At 45.4% G+C, this 16,409-nt stretch overlaps 1 protein-coding gene across 1 annotated transcript in view; it reads left to right on the top strand.

Moving 5' to 3' along the window:
• The window catches only part of LOC137299854 (plexin domain-containing protein 1-like), a 212,399-nt gene that overhangs the window by 157,456 nt on the left and 38,534 nt on the right, over positions 1-16,409 (top strand). Inside the window, exons 11-12 of the mRNA XM_067968792.1 lie at positions 222-354; positions 7,610-7,645. Coding sequence (XP_067824893.1) covers positions 222-354; positions 7,610-7,645 — 169 coding nt within the window. The remainder of the gene's footprint in view (positions 1-221; positions 355-7,609; positions 7,646-16,409) is intronic.

Here is a 16,409-nt window from a genome sequence, read left to right as displayed (position 1 = left end):
GTTCAAATCCAGCCCAGATTGATGGGATTAAAAAGGGTTTTCTATCTGCTGGCTATAAGGCGCCTGTGTGAAATGAGCTTGGGCAGTCTTCATTTCTACACCAACAGCATAAAATTGTCCCTTATTGCAGCCTTTAAGAGAAAATTATCAATATAAACTCTCATTCATTAACTCCAGTCCATGCTTTTAATCCTTCCATAATTATTTTTGGAATGTTCCAGCACAGCGATGAGCTCTGCGAGGATCTTCCAGAACATTCCCAGGATGTCGTCTCAACAGAAACCCTTTGGAATCCATTGGAAAGTAAAGTCACCACCACATCGATGCTCCTGTCGAGCAGTCTCACAACAGAAGGTAAACACATCAATTTCTCCGACCCATTTATGCCAGGGATTGGACGTAATTCAGAACGGATGGATCCCAAAGAAATGACATGTCCTGCTATATGAGACTTCTAAAATTGGTCTATTAAAGGAGAAGATAAACAGACATCTCTCAGTGTACACTGTCAATGGCATCAGTGCTTAAAAGGAGCGATATGTTGACTGCTTCTGTACAGATCAAATATTGTAAACTCATGAATCGCACAGAATACTGGAGTGCGTTCTTGCTTCTGAGACTCCCCATTCACTCAGATCTCAATCACAGTTGGTCTGTACGGGGTGGGGCCGGGGGTTGGGGGGGTGCAGGAGGGACCAAACTGAAGCAAAGAGCTCCCTGATAAAGGAAGAGGGGGAAAAGAAACAGTGGCCACATCATCTCTTACCAGGCAGAGATACCTCTTAGTAACAGGCTTCGGCTTTGCTACTGTCTAAGGATTAATGTCTACAAACGTAACTGCTGGACCATCCCTGTGAAAAAGAAAAGGAAAGGTAGTTTACGGAGTTCATGCTGTTGCCTCGGAGCTTTGCCCATGGTGGGTGCGTATCAGGATTTCAGGCACGTGCTTGCCTGGAAAAGCATGGGGAGCAAGTACGGAATTCCCGATAGGATCTCCCGCTGGATGGAGCTCCATGCCAGGTGTTTAAATTTATAAAATGACCCCTTATAAGTCCCAATCATGGCCCAAATAAGGCTTTTTGCGGTGAGGGAGTCACTAAAATGCTAATGTTGTTTACATCTTTTCTGTTCTTTTCTTAAACAATAAATCATCATTTAAAGCAGTTTTTTAGCGGATTTTTAAAATTCTCATCCTTCTTTTCAAATCCCTCCATGGCGTTTTTCCCCCCTATCTCTGTCTGTAACCTCCTCCAGCCCTACAACCCTCCGAGATCTCTGCGCTCATCCACTTCTGGCCTCTTGCACATTCCCGATTTTCATCGCTCCGCCATTGGAGGCCGTGCCTTCAGCTTCCTAGGCCCTAAGCTCAGGAATTCCCTCCCTGAGCCTCTCCACCCCTCCACCTCTCTCTTCCCCTTTAAGATGCTCCTTAAAACCTACCTCTTTGACCAAGCTTTTGGTCACCTGTCCTGATATCTCCTTCTGTGTCTCGGTGTCAAATTTTGTCTGATTATGCTCCTGTGAAGCACCTTTAACATGTTTCACTATGTTAAAGGTGCAGTATAAATGCAAATTGTTGCAGTAGGAAATCAAATCACAGTTACATTATTTTTGTCTGTTACGTGTCATTCAATTATAGGTCGTCATTATCTCCCATTCTGGTACAATAACTGTGCTAATTATTTTAATGCTTGATTTTCTTTTTTTTGAGATAACAATTTGGATTTTATTGTATAATAAAGTGGATTTAGAGGAACCATTGCAATTATAATGCAGTAGCTCTGAGATTGCGAGTCTTTGCCTCTGGCACGGCGTCTTGCTTGACGAGAGTGCAAATTGGAAGTGTTAACGGCTGTAAAATATTTTTTTGCCCTCTCCCAGAATAATTAATAGAATCCATAATGTTAATCGTACCTTAAGACCCACAATTACAGCAAAGATGTAAGAGGGTGGAAGAATAATATCCGAATTTTGTTTCAGAAAGTATTTATACAGAATTTACCCTCGGGAGATTAAATGGGTGAGGTGGAGCCCATGATAGGGTAGATGGTTTGTGGAAGAATTGGCTGTGATGGTCAAATGATCTTTTCTCATGCATCTTTTTTTTTGTCCTTAATAACATCCTTAGCACTGATATTCGATAATTGTACTTTGCATAAAGCTCACATTTAGGGGAAAATTTCTCAAGGCACTGCACCACTGACAGGCCTTACACATAGCCATTCCCTTTCAGAAAATCACCGTCATGAGGCCTTACAAAACAAATCCTATATTATCAAATCATGGGGTGAAATTTCAGCATTGGTGCTCCTGGCACAGAACTTCATGCACCAGGAGCGCATATGGGGAATTTGGGCCCTCCAAAATTCCCCTCATACACTCCCAGGAGCGTTAAAGTTTGAAAATTTACCCCACGGCCTTGCTCGGGCCTATCTCAATTTGAAAGGGAATTACAAATCTTGTTAAATCGCTTCTCTCATTCTACTGCTAAAGCAAGGGTCATTCTGCAAACTTGGCTTAGTTTGAATATTCGGCGATAAATTGATTGGTTAGAGCGACTATTTGATGGAGAGTATGTGAGGTTTTTTTCCAGAATTTGTAGGCAAAACCAAATGAGGGGTTTTGATAGAATAGATAGGGAGAACCTGTTTCCACTGGCAGGAGGGTCATTAACCAGAGGACACAGATTTAAGATAATTGGCAAAAGAACCAGGGGGAGATGAGGAGAATTTTTTTATGCAGTGAGTTGTTATGATCTGGAATGCACTGTTTGAAAGAGTGGTGAAAGCAGATTCATTATTAACTTTCAAAAGGGCATTGGATAAATCCTTGAAAAGGAAAAATTTGCAAGGCTTTGGGGAAAGAGCAGGGGAGAATTCCATGATTCTATGAATTCAATGCTTCAACTGTAGCCAAAGTACAGTAATGAAGTGTGTAGGAGATGGATTTGAGTATTTTATGAACTGTAATGGAAATAATTAACAAGTGATTAGAGGGGAAAGTGCAGGGCGGTAAGAATAATTTACTCAGTAAGTAAAACAACACTCCTGCCATACTATCCCAAGGGTATTTCAAACATCAGACCTCAATCATAACTATTTTAATGACCCCAAACTCGCACTTCATTAAACATTTCTGTAACTTCCACATTAGCCTCATAAATCAGGACAATATGATATTAGAGCCTAAATTGTGCGAGATTTGCTTCAAATCGCACCTGTTATATGTTGGCACTTTCAACAGGAAACACAATTGCGTTTTTAAGTGTCTTCACTGTATAAGGTAACATTACAGCCATTATCTCCTGAAGACGTGATAGGACATAAATGTGTCCTTAACAAGGCCTGTTTGAGCTGAAAGAATCGTGGAATGTTGGAATTCTCTTCAGCTAATCTGTAAGTCATGAAAATATCCCTCCCACAGCCAGCCAGCTGTTGCTCTTAAATAAAAAACAGAATTAAAAGCACATGGGCTGCCCCCAGAGAATGAACCATAACTATGGCCATCAGTCGCTAGAGGTTTGTGTTAAATGGTGAGATCGTTAGAACAGACTCGAGACATGGAAAGACCATTGGCTAAGAATTCCTCTGGTCAATCTATGTCGTGACATCGTTCTTGAGCTGTGCCAGACTTTTTCTAGAAAACGTCGGACGCAGAAAAGTCACAAACACGTTTACCATGTTGCTACACAGAGAAAGCAGAGGAATTCTCACCCTTGCTGTAGTTTCACCTCTCCAAGGTGAGTTCCCATCTGGCCCAAACCCAATGGACTGAAATGGGGAGAAATTCAACTTACCCTTCCTTCGGGGGTAAAATGGTCGTTGCACCTGTAAATTTTGGGTCATGACCTCCCGCGCCCAATCTACCCCGCAAGTAAGCTGGTCGCCATATTGGAAGTGGGCGCCTTTTAGTTTTCCAGGGTGCCCGTTTGAAACAGTTGTCGGACCCCAATGCAAAATTCGGGTACAAATGGATGGGGCATGTACCTGGACTTGAGCAGCCCACCCAGCAATCCGTAAAAGGACCACTGGAAATGGCCACAAAACTTTTGAAAAGTTACATTTCTGTGGAGCCAGGTGTAGCAGGAGTGCTCCTCCCACCTGCGGGCCAGCTGGACATTGAAGCAAGCAGGAATTCGTCAGGCAACTCACAACAACCAGCAGCGCCAAACAGGTGTCCCGATGCAGCTTTCTGGCTTCCTTTCAGTGAGGCCTCAGGAATTTGGATCGGGCCAAATCGGGCAACCACTTCGCCAACTTGCCGCTGGTTTTGCGCGCAAGTCCAATTTTCTCGGCCAAAGCCTTTTCTCTCTGATGGCTGCAAAGACAGTAAGTGAAGTGAGTGAGGGTCAGTCTCAACCCATATTATAATGGGCGAGAGGCTAGAGCAAAGCAATGGCCTTAATTTGACACCAGTGGCATCAAGTTGTCGGCCTCACATGAGTCAGGCTATCAGGTTAACTGGTGTGGCAAATAGAAATTGATGCTGGTGTGGAGGGGAGTGTTCTCCTGATAGTGGGGTTAAGATACCTTGTTGGGACAGAGTCGAGGGAGTTTTACAGCCTGATCTGACAGAGATCATTGAATCATAGCCGAACTCAGGCTCTAGGGTTCTATAGGTGGCTTCAGCACCTCCGATTCTCGTGGTGTGGGCGTCGCTGGCAAGGCTGGCATTTATTGCCCATCCCTCGTTGCCCTGAGAAGGTGGTGTTACAACTGAGTGGTTTGCTAGGCCACTTCAGAGGACAGTAAAGAGTGTGAGACTGGAGTCACATAGAATCATAGAATTATAGAATGGTTACAGCACAGAAGGAGGCCATTCGGCCCGTCGAGCCCGTGCCGGCTCTCTGCGAGATCAATCCAGCTAGTCCCACTCCCCCGCCCTTCCCCGTAGCCCTGCACATTTTTTCCCTTCAAGTACTTATCCAATTCCCCTTTGAAAGCCACGATTGAATCTGCCTCCACCACCCACTCACGCAGTGCATTCCAGATCATAACCACTTGCTGAGTAAAAAAGGTTTTCCTCATGTCGCATTTGGTTCTTTCTATTTACTTTGTCTAGACCCCTCATGATTTTGTACACCTCTATCAAATCTCCTCTCAACCTTCTCTGCTCTAAGGAGAACAACCCCAGCTTCTCCAGTCTATCCACGTAACTGAAGTCCTTCATCCCCGGAATCATTCTAGTAAATCTTTTCTGCACTCTCTCCAAGGCCTTCGCATCCTTCCTAAAGTGCGGTGCCCAGAATTGGACACAGATCTCCAGTTGTGACCGAACCAGTGTTTTATAAAGGTTCATCATAACCTTCTTGCTTTTGTACTCTATGCCTCTATTTCTAAAGCTTAGGATCCCATATGCTTTTATAACCGCTTTCTCAACCTGCCCTGCCACCTTCAACGATTTGTGCACATATACCCCCAGATCTCTCTGTTCTTCACCCCCTTTGGAAGTGCACCCTCTAGTTTATATTGCCTCTCCTCGTTCTTCCTACCAAAATGTATCACTTAGCACTTCTCTGTGTTAAATTTTATCTGCCATGTGTCCACCCATTCCACCAGCCTGTCTATGCCCTCTTGAAGTCTATCACTATCCTCCTCACTGTTTACTACCCTTCCAAGTTTTGTGTCATCTGCAAGTTTTGAAATTGTGCCCTGTACACCCAAGTCCAAGTCATTAATATATATCAAAAAAAGCACTGGTCCTATGCCAACCTCTGGGGAACACCACTGTACACCTCCCTCCAGTCCAAAAACAGCCGTTCACCACTACTCTCTGTTTCCTGTCACTTAGCCAATTCCGTATCCATGCTGCCACTGCCCCTTTTATTCCACGGGCTTCAGCTTTGCTGACAAGCCCATTATGTGGCACTTTATCAAACGCCTTTTGAAAGTCCGTATACACCACATCACCTGTATTGCCCTCATCAACTCTCTCTGTTACCTCTTCAGATACTCAATCAAGTTAGTTAAACACGATTTGCCTTTAACAAATCCGTGCTGGCTTTTCCTAATTAATCTACACTTATTGAAGTGACTGTTAATTTTGTCCCGGATTATTGTTTCTAAAAGTTTCCCCACTACTGAGGTTAAACTGAATGGCCTGTAGTTGTTTATCCTTACACCCTGGGTAAGGACGGCAGATTTGCTTCCCTAAAGGACATCAGTGAACCCAGTTGGGTTTTTACAATAACCCGACAGCTTCATGGTCACTTTTACCAATGCCAGCTTTTTATTTCAAATGTTTTTAAACTGAATTCAAATTTAAAGTGGGATCTAAACTCATGTTCTCTGAATTACGAGTCCAGTAATTAAACCATTACACTACGTGCAAGGAAAAGGAAAACTGAACCAGAATTCCTGCTCCTGATCATTGTCGAGTGAATCCTGTTGGAGCACGCATGTGTACGCACAGCCTGTGAGACTAGGATCGGACTTAAAGGGGCAGCCCCCCTTACAGTAGTCAGACATCCAACCCTCAAATCACTGTCAAGGCTCACCCATGACGAGTGAATGAGTCGGTGGGATACTGCTTGCACCAATCACTGCCTTCAGGAGAGCTGGGAAAAGAAACTCGGAGAAAAGAAAGAAAATGCAAGTGGCAAAAGTGTTTTTACACCAAGACAAGGCTGGCAACTCGGGGCCAGAAGCAGCTGGAAATAGCACTGATCTTCACACCCCGTCCCATGTCCAGACTGTTTGCTTATCTGTAAGAAAGTACATTCCTACTGTCTAATTGTAAGAAAATGAAATAACACTGGTAAGCATGAGAAGCAGCTTAGAGCCTGGAAAAGATTTGCTTACGTCCTGAGTTGGTTTACATTAGGTTTTGTGAGTGCCTGGGAGTACATTAGGGTAGATCTTGACTTTGTGCGATCGTGTATAACGGGTGATAGCGAGTCGGCAGCTTGTTTTACATCTCTCACCAAAGTCACAATCTACCCCAATATGTTGTAATCAGCCAAACAATAACAACTTGCATTTATATAGCGCCTTTAATGTAGTAAAACGTCCCAAGGTGCTTCACAGGAACGGAATCGGACAAAACTTGACACCGAGCCACATAAGGAGATATCAGGCCAAGAGCTGGATCAATAAGGTAAGTTTTAAGGAGCATCTTAAAGGAGGAGAGAGAGAGAGGCGGAGAGGTTTAGGGAGGGAATTCCGGAGCGTAGGGCCTAGGTGGCTGAAGGCACGGCCGCCAATGGTGGAGCGATTAAATTCGGGGATGTGCAAGAGACCAGGATGATATTGTCTATTTGCCCAACATCCCCACCCCCCCAAATTGGTGCTAAAATTCATAAGAAACTCACCACATGGAGAATTACAGCTTGTCAAGAGTCAAACTCACTTCCTGCAGTTACTCGAAACCACTTATGGATTCATTTACTCGAAGTTCACCTATGCATTCCTCCCTGCTACAGCACTGGAAGAAATCAGATCCACAGGAAAACGATTAGAAATGGCAGTCAGATTTATTAATAACAATATTTATTATTGTAAGAATATTTGCAAAAAAACACTCCAAAGCCCTCATATCACCGACCTGAGCTTGTTATCTTTCATAAACAAGCAACGCAGCCTTAATGATCTGTTTTTTCTATTTCTTCCAGATGACACTAAACTGATTTTTCATCGGAAAGATGATGGTAAGTGTCAGCGTCACAATTTGGGGGGAGAAACTGTTTTCACGGGCGGGAGGGTCCATAACCAAAGGACACAGACTTAAGATAATTGGCAAAAGAACCAGATGAGTTGAAATTTTGTTTACGCAGCGAGTTGTTATGATCTGGAATGCGCTGCCTGAAAGCAGATGGTGGAAGCAGATTCAATAGTAACTTTCAGAAGGGAATTAGATAAATACTTGAAAAGGAAAAATATGCCGGGGCTATGGGGAAAGAGCAGGAGAGTGGGACTAATTGGGATGGTTCTTTCAAAGAGCCTGCACAGGCACGATGGGCCGAATGGCCTCCATCTGTTCTGTATGATTCTGTGATTTTATGAATTGGTGCTCCCGGTTGGTAAATGGACAGACGGTTGTGTGGGACACACCGACCTTTGCACTCTTACTCTCGATATGTGCTCCTGTCACAGGTGACGCAACGCTGTGAGTAAAATGTACCTCTTTCTCTCCATTGTTGGAACTTGAGTGGCTCTTTCCCAGCCTCCTCTGTTGCTGGTAAACTCGATGTTGTGCTAGCTTTAGTTGCGATGGGCAGGATTTGTATTTACCCATTGCAGCTGACAATCGGTTATCTCTAGGCTTCCACCACATCATCAGACAAAGAAATGCACATTAAGATACAGCAACAAAATGGCATTAGTTTTCCCGAAAATTGAGGACTGCAAGAATATAGAGTTGCAGTTTTAAGTGTCTCCGCGGCAAGGGATGGGTTGGGGGAGAGGTGGCAGTGGAGCAAACAGCTAAATTTCCTGCTCCTGACTGCTGTCCAGTGAACCCTGCTGTAAAGGGCACTTGTGTGGACGTCAGAGTCAGCCTCGGCCATGGTCAAAGAACGAAGAATGGTTATATCATAGAATCACGCAGAACTGAAGGAGGCCGTTCAGCCCATTGTGCCTGCACCTGTGCCTGGCCATTTGGATGAGGTAATAGAGGATCGCCAGCACCAGTAGATCTGTACCCCAACAAGGTGTTAACTCCTTCAGTAAAGGAGGGGAGAATGTTTTTTTAAACGGCCTCAGGTAGTGCATTAGTTCCTAAGTGAATCTGTGAATGTATTGCAATTCCTGACACTGTGAATTCCTAACCCACTGGAGTTATTGGGGTGAGGAGGAGGGAGAACGCTAATCTTTTGCAACTTCTAGTCAGTGACTATAGAAATAATGCAGGTTTGATAAAAGATTGGCTGCCAAAGAAAGAAAGAACTTGCATTGATATATGACCTTTCACGTTCTCAGGACGTCTCAAAGTGCTTCACAGCCAATGAATTACTCTGTCAAAACAGAGCAGAATTGTTGGGCCAACAAGCGTTTTCATTATCCCCAGACCTCCATATACTGTCCCGTGATATCTAATTTAGAACGCCTCCCCCTACTCTATCTTTTAACAGAGAACTCATGCAGAAGGCCACTTTCTGAGACACCACACTGTGGACCATCTGCCCTGATCAGAGGAGATGACTAGAGGAGTTTAATGGGCTAAGAGAAATGAGCTAACAGTGACTTTGTTCCACACCAAACAAATTCCAGTTCTGACTAAGAACGAGTCCAGCTACAAAAAGCAGTCACTACTAATGAACAAACAACAACAGCTTGCATTTATACAGCGCCTTTAATGGCTTTCTGTGGTGCTTATGTTGAGGAGGGATAACTGTGCAGGAGAATAGAGCCCGTTCCCATTTGGAGCACTGTTAGTTGCAAAATAAAACTCGCTAGACTTGTGTAGTGGGCCCACAGCCACCAGGAACTAGGCCAGTACAGAGTGGACTTCCTGAGCCAGAGGTAAAAGGTCAGTATCCAATTGACTTCACCATCCAGACCCCTGATGCTTTCTTTGTGTCAAAACATTTTCTATTTCATCTATTTAACACCCAACACTTCAATCCTGATATGTACCTGGTTGTTTTGCCGAGAGATGCTGGTAGTTGCTGTTCTCAGTGATGTTGCTGTTCTCAGTGTTGTTGCTATACTTTGTCTAATGGCGTTCGGAGTTTTATTGGCTAGAGAAGGAACAAGTCCAGTGGACCTTGGTAGGACGCAGAGAGGAAAACCACAATAAAACCAATCTTGCAATCCCTCTTGGTGCTGTTGTCACCTTGATCTTAAACTTCATGTGTGACTGCACCCAGTTAACGAATAAATATCAGGGATCAAAAAACCTCAGTCGGTAAATACGTAGCCCAATATGGTGCGGAATGATACTGATGATATAGCCCAACTTCAATTCCTGGTCCGTGCTGATCTTAGCCGGGGTGGGATTACAGTTAGTATCCCTGTCCTCAGACTCCCATTCCTTGACACTTAATTAGTGGATCCTGTTGGAAAATTGCTTATGTGTGAATGCAAGTTAGGAATGGATTGGGCTTGGCTGTGATGCCTCCCTATGATTGAATAGGCTCCAGGCATTCACTGTACAGAAGCATGGCCATTTGGGGAAGGTACTGGAGGGTAGACAACACCTTTGGAATTGTATCCCTGCAAGGAGTTAATGTTTTCAGGAGAGAAAGGGAGAAAATGGGGGCAAAGGGGTATTGACCACACTGACCACACCCACACCAACCACGCTCACACCCATTATTGGCCACACCCACACCGGCCACATCCACACTGACCACACCCACACTGGCCACACCCACACCAACCACGCTCACACCCGCACTGACCACACCCACACCGGCCACATCCACACTGACCACACCCACACCAACCACGCTCACACCCATTACTGGCCACATCCACACTGACCATGCCCAAACTGACCACGCCTACACTGACCATGCCCAAACTGACCACGCCCACACTGACCATGCTCACACCCACACTGGCCACACTCACACTGACCACACCTACACTGACCACACCTACACTGACCATGCCCAAACTGACCACGCCCACGCTGACCACGCTCACACCCACACTGACCACACCATCATCTTTCCTTCTTATACCTGCAGGGAGCTTTTAGATGAATGCTTCAATTACAGTTTCTATTACTAGTTTTGCCTGTCAAATTTTAGGTTAGTTAATGAACTTTTCATTTGTAAACACTATATTTTGTTAGCAAAAGCCTCTCAGCTCACTGACCTGCCCAATGCGTGGGGCCAACAGAGGAAGCTTGTGGGTTATTATGACTGTTTACGAGAAGAATGGTGAGATTGGCTCCCCTGATAATTCTTTTTTTGGAATCCTGCTGTGCGTGGTCCAATGCAGCACAGAGAGTCCCGGACAGCTCGTATTTTCCACTGTTGTTTTTGCAATATTGTTCTCTGAGTGCTGAGAACTGGGACAGTGAGTGATGGCAAAAATCTTCCTTTTTTTTTAAACACCCTCTGAAGCGAGATCCAGTGATAGTTTTGTGTTTGTGTCTGTCCGACAGTTTGCAATGGACAGAGCCATCGTACTCCCTCGCAAAGATATTATGCAGAACTCCCCGAGGGGGGAATAAGACTGACAGGAACAATCTCTGTAATAAAACACAAAACACATGGGAAGTATCAGCCACGCATGGAAATACAAAGATTGTGATGATGGACCCTGACAGGAATACAAACACAGAGATAAGGATGAAATGAATACAACAGAAATGGAAAGAGAGGAGAATATTGGTTTATAAACTCTCCTCCCCTCCTCTGCACCCCCCTCCCCCCCCCCCATTCGTTCCCCACCCCTCTGCAAGTGTTGGCACCTTGCTAGGGTACAGTTCACCAAGCACTAGCCACCCACATTATTATTATTCCTGTGTAAGGTTTAGCAGCAAGTGTCACATTAACAAACAGCCAGAGACTGATAGTAATCCTGCACAAATACTGCATGTAAAAGCGCACAATCCCCCCCACCTCTCAACCCATTTCTCTCTGTCGCCTTTAACCAGCTCCCGTCCCACATTCTTTCAGTACAGCCATTAGCAGATCAGAGTTGCGTGTTGTGTGGTCCTTTTACGGACATGTGTGTGTTACTGTTTTGAGATGCAAATTGAATTCTGAGATCACAGAACTCAGAAAACAGATGATTTGATCATTGTCGCGTTGCTGTTTGTGGGATCTTGCTGTGCGCAAATTGGCTGCCGCGTTTGCCACATTACAACAGGGACTACACTTCAAAAGTACTTCATTGGATGTAAAGCGCTTTGGGACATCCTGAGGTCGTGAAAGAAACTATATAAATGAAGTCTTTCTTTCTTTTCTTCTTTCCTTCTTTCTTTCTCATTTATTCTTGGCTCAGCGCCCGTTCCTTAATTCCTTTCATCTATTTAATTTTCTTTTTTCTCCCTACCCCTCTCTATAAAGCACTTGACGATATTTTCTACATTAAAGGCGCTGTATAAACGCAAGTTGCTGCTGTTGTAATGTGGTGGAATAGCAAAGACTGCACAGAATGTTATAGTGTTGGCCACTCCGCGGGTCTGGTTGAGCTCGCAAGCTGGCCTGAAGCCAAAATAAAAAGTTGGCCTCAGCCGTGCCACCCCACCTGCTCGCTCACCATCTGAGGTGTTCCAGCAATAAACTACCTCTTGAAATAGGTATCCTGATACCTGAGTCACTTCCTACCAATGACTGGGCCACCATCGCTGTAATTTAAATGCAGCAACAGATTGCAACCCCAATTTTAAGTGGGGGATGGGTCAGTTTTCCACAGGTGAGCTTTGATGTCAGTTCCGAACCTATCCGTCCCGGGAAAAAAAGAGGCCCGGAATATTTTATCTCCCGGCTGACTTCCCGCCCATTCCGACTTCCCACTCCTGCTCCTCTTGGCCCCAAAAGGAAATTTTAAAAAATAATTTGAACGTTACCTTCTCGGGCCTCTTCAGGCCACGATCCAGGATGGCCTGGTGGGAGACTCACCGCCCTTTCCCGCTCAGACTTCTTAGTTAAAATTGCAGTCAGATCCCAATGATGTCATCAGGACCTGACATGTGGAGAAAGAAAGAAGGACCTTGCATTCATATAGCGCCTTTCACTTCCCCTGGACCTCAGGACGTCTCAAAGCACTCTAGAGCCAATTAAGTACTTTTTTGAAGTGTCGTCACTGTTGTAATGTAGGAAACGTGTCAGTCAAATTGCACACAGCAAGGTCCCACAAACAGCAATGTGATAATGACTAGATCATCTGTTTCAGTAACTTTGTTCGAGGGATACATATTGGCCAGATATATGTTAAAAAGGACCTCGCCGGCCTTGGGCAGGTGTCCTTGCCGCTGCTCAGTGTAGCAGGTAAAATCGTGGTTCGTCAACTCCCAGTGGCTCCAGAATGGGTACATTACCTGAAGGAGGTAAAGTTAAAATCACCCCTAGAGAAATGGGATGGGGACAACGATAGATATAGAAAGGAGACAGGGAAAGGGACAAGGACAGAAACTAGAACCAACCGAGAGAGGGGTGGGGGAACCGAGTGAAAGCCACCATCAAATAGGGGGAGAGAAACAGGGAAGGATGAAGGGAGAGGGACAGGCAGCGAGAGATGGAGAGAGGGACAGGCAGTGAGAGGTGGAGAGAGGGACAGGCAGCGAGAGATGGAGAGAGGGACAGGCAGTGAGAGGTGGAGAAAGGGACAGGCAGCGAGAGATGGAGAGAGGGACAGGCAGCGAGAGAGGGACAGGCAGTGAGAGATGGGGAGAGGGACAGGCAGTGAGAGATGGAGAGAGGGACAGGCAGTGAGAGATGGAGAGAGGGACTGGCAGCGAGAGAGGGACAGGCAGCGAGAGATGGAGAGAGGGACTGGCAGCGAGAGAGGGACAGGCAGTGAGAGATGGGGAGAGGGACAGGCAGCGAGAGATGGGGAGAGGGACAGGCAGCGAGAGATGGGGAGAGGGACAGGCAGCGAGAGATGGGGAGAGGGACAGGCAGTGAGAGATGGGGAGAGGGACAGGCAGTGAGAGATGGGGAGAGGGACAGGCAGCGAGAGATGGGGAGAGGGACAGGCAGCGAGAGATGGGGAGAGGGACAGGCAGCGAGAGATGGAGAGAGGGACAGACAGCAAGAGATAGAGAGAGGGACAGGCAGCAAGAGATGGACAAACAGCGAGAGATGGGGAGAGGGACAGACAGCGAGAGGGACAGGCAGCGAGAGATGGAGAGAGGGACAGGCAGCGAAAGATGGAGAGAGGGACAGGCAGCAAGAGATGGACAAACAGCGAGAGATGGGGAGAGGGACAGACAGCGAGAGATGGAGAGAGCAACAGGCAGCGAGAGATGGGGAGAGGGTCAGGCAGCGAGAGACAGGCAGCGAGAGATGGAGAGAGGGACAGACAGCGAGAGAGGGACAGGCAGCGAGAGATGGAGAGAGGGACAGGCAGCGAGAGACAGGCAGTGAGAGATGGAAAGAGGGACAGACAGCGAGAGAGGGACAGACAGCGAGAGATGGGGAGAGGGACAGGCAGCGAGAGATGGAGAGAGGGACAGGCAGTGCGAGACAGGCAGCGAGAGATGGGGAGAGGGACAGGCAGCGAGAGATGGAGAGAGGGACAGGCAGCGAGAGATGGAGAGAGGGACAGGCAGCGGGAGATCGGGAGAGGGACAGGCAGCGGGAGACAGGCAGCGAGAGATGGACAGGCAGCGAGAGACAGGCAGTGAGAGATGGACAGGCAGCGAGAGATGGACAGACAGCGAGACTGTTGAATGTGTTTATATTTTAGATTTCTGTGGTTGATTCTCTTAGGGCAAAAAATCCACGTTTTTACTCCTCACGGTAATTTGAATCGGTTTGTAATTCAATTAATTTAGAACAAGCTTGTTCGTAGATGGTCTTGGTTTTGAGTCGAGTAGTTTGTAGAGCCTAGAGTGGAAATAAACATCGTCCGTTAACTAACAGACAAAGAAGCAGTGAAATGGAAGTGAAAATCGGATGAGGCATGTAACGGGCGGTCAGTTTGATATCGCCTATTATACACCATTGGCCAAAGTTAAAATTACGCCTCCTGTGTTTCTCTGTCTCTGTGTCTCTTCCTTTCTCTATGTGTCCCCATCACTAGTTTTGCTTTTTAATGACTGTTCATTGGATGATGCTGTGTTGGAGGAGGTGGAAACTAATCATTAAAATTTGCAAACAGAAAATAGTTGACAGAGAATCACCAAATCATGGAAAGTGGCAACTAAACTAATTGCATCTCCATCCTGTGGTCTTACCCTCCTCTGTATGCCGACCCTGTAGTGTCTTGCACGATGTTTTAAAATGATAATAAGACCCCTTTTAATAGTATTTGCCACGAGCCACAGTTTTTTCAAATTGATCTTATGATGCTTTCATTACGGTGCCTAACAGATTATGTATAAATTTTAATATTTAGAGTACTCGTCAAAGGTCATAGAAACTTAAATTTGACAGTTATGGGGTAAAAGTGCTTTTATGCAGAAATCCATATTGATGGAACTCTGTCAAGAGCTAGTCTTTTGAAGTTTATCTTTTCATCTTTCAATGTTTTTCTTTTCATGTCGGCAGTAATTTTATATTAATTGAAACAGTGCTCAATCAGAACTGGGCTCACACACACTAAACTTACTGGGCCAGAATTTGCCGTCAAAATAACGGTGAGGCTAATGGCACGCCTGTAATTTATGCGCAAATGCCACGGCAACTTCAGGCGAGGGCAGATGCACGGATAAACGCGGAAATCCAAAGGTTGCTGTCCGAATTACGGCGCTCCGCTGTTAGCTTCGCGAAAACGGCACCTCGCCGTCTGCCGTACCATTGAAATGCAGCGAATGGCGTGAAGTTGTTATATTTGCGCAGTGGATACGAACTAAACTCGCCACAGAAAGCTAAGTCGAATCTATTTCAACCTAAGTACCCTAAGAGGAAGATGGCCAATCAGAAAATGAAGATAGCTGAGTCAGCCTTGCAGCAAATGATTCACAAGCGGGTGACGAAAAGCCAAAACATGCCAGTAAACTTGACAGGCTGCCATTGAAGATTGTGAAGAAGAAGAATCTTTTTCTTGTCTAAGTACCCTTTTAACGATGTGATAAGTGTTAATTACTGCCAGTCAATGTCTCTGACACTGAAAATTAACTGTTACAAGTGTGAAATCTCATTCCTTCAGGTTTTAATTGTTGTTGGAGATTTTTAAAATGTCAAATTTTAATTTTTTTTTACTTTTCCTTTCTGTGTCTTTTTTCTCTCTTAATTCAATCTTTCTTTCCCTCTCTTTCTTTCTCTCTCTGTACCTGATTTGACCTTGAATTCACCCATTCTAACTTAGACTTCCTTCTCAGTCCTTGCGCTGTTAATTTCACAATCCTTCAATCTGATCGGTTAAGGAGATACCCAGTTGCTTGCCCTGTTCACACAGGTCCCAGAAGCCCGGTGTTCCCTCGCTGCGACATTATCTCGCACTTTCAGCAACTTGCTACGCAAAAAATTTAAAAACCTAAATGTGCAAGGGCAAGTCTAACTAACAGCAGATGCCATTAGATGTCTTGCTACAGAAAATTATGGCCCACTCTTACTGCCATTTGCAGGCAAACCTCAAATTAGGCCACGAGTGCCAATCATACTGTTCCAGCCGGTGAGCTTCCTATTCTGTTTGTGGATAAGACTCCCTCAATTTAAGGTATTGTTTCCCTTTCATAGAATCATACAGCACAGAAGGAGGCCATTCAGCCCACTGTGTTTCTCCTAGCTCTTTGAAGAGCTATCCAATTAGTCCCACTCCCCCTGCTCTTTCCCCATAGCCCTGCAAATTTTTCCTTTTCAAGTATATATCCGATTCCCTTTTGAAAGTTATTATTGAATCTGCTTC

Source organism: Heptranchias perlo, chromosome 30 (assembly GCF_035084215.1).
Source record: "Heptranchias perlo isolate sHepPer1 chromosome 30, sHepPer1.hap1, whole genome shotgun sequence".
NCBI classification, from domain to species: domain Eukaryota; kingdom Metazoa; phylum Chordata; class Chondrichthyes; order Hexanchiformes; family Hexanchidae; genus Heptranchias; species Heptranchias perlo.
The sequence above is the reverse complement of the archived record's forward strand: the minus strand, read 5'-3'. Positions and strand labels throughout refer to the sequence as shown.